The 3,856-nt window shown below is 36.4% G+C and overlaps 1 protein-coding gene across 1 annotated transcript; it reads right to left on the bottom strand.

Annotated features, from left to right (window-relative positions):
• Positions 1–1,711: 1,711 nt before the first annotated feature.
• Positions 1,712–3,412, bottom strand: LOC149567744 (protein PLANT CADMIUM RESISTANCE 7-like). The gene is made up of 4 exons (XM_089817507.1): positions 3,025–3,412; positions 2,870–2,941; positions 2,207–2,407; positions 1,712–2,127 (listed from the first exon to the last, which is right to left on the bottom strand). Exons 1-4 carry the CDS (start codon positions 3,269–3,271, stop codon positions 2,069–2,071), a joined length of 579 nt encoding a protein of 192 aa, XP_089673633.1. The 5' UTR covers positions 3,272–3,412; the 3' UTR covers positions 1,712–2,068.
• Positions 3,413–3,856: the final 444 nt, after the last annotated feature.

The raw sequence follows: 3,856 nt of genomic DNA, 5'->3' as shown, positions 1-3,856 counted from the left end.
TAAGATTTCAAAAGGGGTTGGAGTAAAGATCAAGATTTCACTTTGACTGGAGGATAATGGTGACACTGTAAATATCTCATAAGGCACCAAGAGGAAGAGTCCAACAGACTTTAGTTTGTAAAGATAAAAGAGGATTTTCCAATTCTTTTAAATGTAAAAAAGATGATTTTCACTTTTGTGAGAATAAATGACTTTGTTGATTTAATAAATATTCCATTTATTTTCAACTTTTGTCTTTTCCTTTTTCCTTTTTATTTCATTTTATAATTTTGTGAATTGTTTTTCCCCTTTTCAAAATTGATTTAGATCCTTTTTTATTTGATAGAGGATTTGATCAATTAATCTTTGACTTGAAAGTCTATTATTTTCCTCTTGATTTTATCCTTGATTTGCGTCACTTGATCAAAATTTGTGTTGTCTTATATCTTTGCCAATTTTTGGGTGTCTACAATAAATATATTTACTTTTAATTTATATAAATAGATTATATTGAAAATTTAAAATTCCTATTATACTATTTTATAAATTTAAAGATATATAATCAAATATTTAAATCTTGTCAATGGGTCTTTTGTCTGAAACCTCCACTCAAAAAACTAATTGGTAACTCACTAACTTTGTGCCTTGTTGGGTTGCCTTGTAGGTATGAACCCTACACACATGAATAAATATATATACTTACATGTGTATATATATACATACATAACTCGCTAACTTCGGGCCTTGTTGGGTTGCCTTGCAGGTTTGAAACCTACACACATGAATAAATATATATACATACATGTACATATATGTATGCATATGTGTATTTATATGTGTGTGCGCGCTTATATATATATAAGATTGTAAATTTTTCAAACCATTCTTTTTATTTAAATATACATATATGTACATGTATGATGCCAATCACCCACTATTAGTTTTCAATCCCAACGGCAAGGGGATTGCACTTCCATGAATTATCATCCTAGAGATTATTGCCATATAAATCATAATGGTAATGATAACATAGCTCATAACACTAGGAGAAAAAATAGATCTATAGAGAATGCTCCATCCTCTTCATCAAATCAGGCTACAACTTTGAAGGTCATTCCACATGCCACAATTGCAAATGTACGACACAATGTTGCTGCTCCAATTCATATACCAGACCCTGTGGTCACTGAAGTCTCAACCAAGTCAACATACACTCCTCTCAACATTGTAGATCAGATGAAGAGGACCAATATCAGTGTTCCTGTGTGGGATGTTCTTCCAATGCCATCTAAAATGGAATTACTACAACAAAAATTAAAGACTATCAAAGTTCAGAATGGACCAGCTACCATGGATGGAGCAGCAAGCTTTGTGCAACCTATAAGGGAAGAAGAAAAAAGTAAGAGTAAACCTCTCCAAGCTTTGTGCAACCTATAAGGGAAGAAGAAAAAAGTAAGAGTAAACCTCTCCCCTTTTTGTATATAGTATATGTACATGTACATGTAAGAAATATTTTTTTAAGATATATAAATATTTTTTCTAAGATTATATTTTAGAAAAGATATAAATAAATAATAAATGAAAAGATATCATTTTAGAAACTTTATTTGATATGTGATAATAGAAATAATAAATAAATTTAAATATATAAATAAATAAACAAGATAATTCCATATCTATATTCAAATAATAACAACATTAAAATTTTAAAAATAAAAATAAAGGAAAACATATGAAAATTAGCACTTGTGCTTCCCCATATATTTTAGTGGCCTCCATACAAAACTGTTATTGAGAACAAAAATGGCGAAACTTGGGAGTGGAAACTTTTTTTGTTCACATTGTTTATGATTTCATTTTGGACCAAATAAGATTTAAAGCACATACTATTAAACAGACTGTATATGCATTTTCCCTATTTAAATGCAGACAAAATCTAACGTTTGAATATTCATGTACATTCAGAGCTTACCCATTGTACAGCCATGGCGAAACATATCATATATTTTGACATATTCCTTGAACAATAATTCACCACTAAATATCTCTTTCATGGAAGTAGCAGTAGCAGTAGCAGTAGAAACGTCGATCAGCGTATCATGGTGTTGATGGAGGGCGGCGACAAGGCAACCGATTTCACTGCCTCTCCTGCATTTTTATTTCTTCCGCTCGTATCAATTTCATGTCACGCGCTGTAAATACAAAAATGAAAATGACGGAAAAGTACCTGTTTTAGCAGATTTAACCTGACGATATTCCTGGCACAAGGCGCAGCACTCACATAGACAGTGGACAAGGAAGTCAGAGGTTCGATTCCCCGGAAGCTGCAGTTTCATTCTCAGTTTCTCTCGGTACCCATGCGAATAACAACAATGCAATCCCACCAATGATAATATACAGTACGCACTCCCTTTCATCACGCACGCCACTGTTACACACAAACCCAAATATCGTTTTAGAAAATGTGGATACGGAAATGGATTCTTTGACGGTTTACAAATGGAGCGGTTTCTTCAAAGAGAATAGGATTAATCTGTAAGGAGGTATGTAATAATTGTACTAGAAATGAAAAGAAGCTCTGTTTTCTGATGAGATTTGAATTTACGAGTTTTATGTATATACTGATTATCCGCCATTAAATTAACTCGAAACACAGAAACAATCAAAACGGAGAAAAACATTCTATAGTTTACATGGCTTGCATCCAGCCGCGTGTAATTTGACTGTGCTACGCTGGAACAGTACATACTCTTTTCAGTAAAATTTGAATTTGGGACTTTTCTATGAAGAACAGAGATTTGTAATTTCTCCTTGCAAACTAGAAATTGAAACAGAAGACATAAAATAACAATTGAAACAGAAAATGGAAAATCCGAGGCGGCTTGCTTACATGCAGAAGCGTCGTCAGCGAAGCGAGCAACACTTCCGAAGGCAACGCAGGGGGCGATTGCTGTCATACAACCTGCGCTAAAATGGCATTTCCAATTCAATACATTAACATACATGTTTTTTTTTACACATTTTCACAAAGACCCTTGAGCTTACATGTGCAGCGATCTTCATGGCAGTCGAAAAACCCCGCGCTCCATGAATTGTACTGGCAAGCGTTAGGATTCCTCGCAGAGACGAAACGGAAGCATTGCGGAGAATCGAACTCGGGACCTCTTGCAAGCAACTGGCGGCATTGCGGGGAGTCGAACTCGGGACCTGTCGCTGCTTTCCCCTTCTCCTGAGCAGGGCCGGATTTGGGATCTTGGGCCTCAAATGAAGTTTCCATCTTCTTCCCCTGCATCGAGACTCGAAGAATTGAAGGGTTTTAAAGAAGTGGGTACAAGGGGAAAAGTTTGGGCTATTCAGGGATTTGGATTTGTGGGAAAAATCCCGAATCAGATGACTGGAAAACATGCAGCGAATGTAATGATGATGGGTTAGCATAGCATAGGCAGGGGAGGGGAAGTACTTATGATCGAATTGCAGGGAATGATATGTACGCGTGAGAGGAGAGATGATGGAGTGTTTGGCGTGCCTTCAATTGTGATGGTTGCACAATTGCAGATGGATTCTTCGAACAGGGGAATTGCCATTAGCAATGCTTCCAATTTCCGACTTTCCCAGTTGGGATCCCAAAACAGACCCTTTTTTTTGAGTGATGTTGAATTGCGGGCGCCCACTCGTTCGTGTTAATGATAAACCGTACGCCGGGGATCTTTTTCTACTCAAATCTCTGTCGACATGGCGTGCATTTGTATGTACAGAGAGATAGAAATGCCTACTCCCCCATCAATTCTCACGTGCCATGCGTGCGCCACACCAACTCAAATGGGCGGCTGCACTTTCCACCCCGCATTTAGTGCCTCTCTAGGCTCAACTCCATTTT

Source organism: Cupressus sempervirens, chromosome 3 (assembly GCF_028749045.1).
Source record: "Cupressus sempervirens isolate cs-2001-9-10 chromosome 3, ASM2874904v1, whole genome shotgun sequence".
NCBI classification, from domain to species: Eukaryota; Viridiplantae; Streptophyta; class Pinopsida; order Cupressales; family Cupressaceae; genus Cupressus; species Cupressus sempervirens.
This window is presented reverse-complemented; position numbering and strand designations above follow the sequence as displayed.

Coding starts and splice junctions, on each gene's coding strand:
- LOC149567744 (XM_089817507.1), bottom strand. CDS start 3,271: ATGCAGGGGAAGAAGATGGAAACTTCATTTGAGGCCCAAGATCCCAAA. Junction 2,408..2,869: donor CGCTGACGACGCTTCTGCAT/GTAAGCAAGCCG, acceptor TGTGTGTAACAG/TGGCGTGCGTGATGAAAGGG. Junction 2,128..2,206: donor GGTTAAATCTGCTAAAACAG/GTACTTTTCCGT, acceptor ATAAAAATGCAG/GAGAGGCAGTGAAATCGGTT.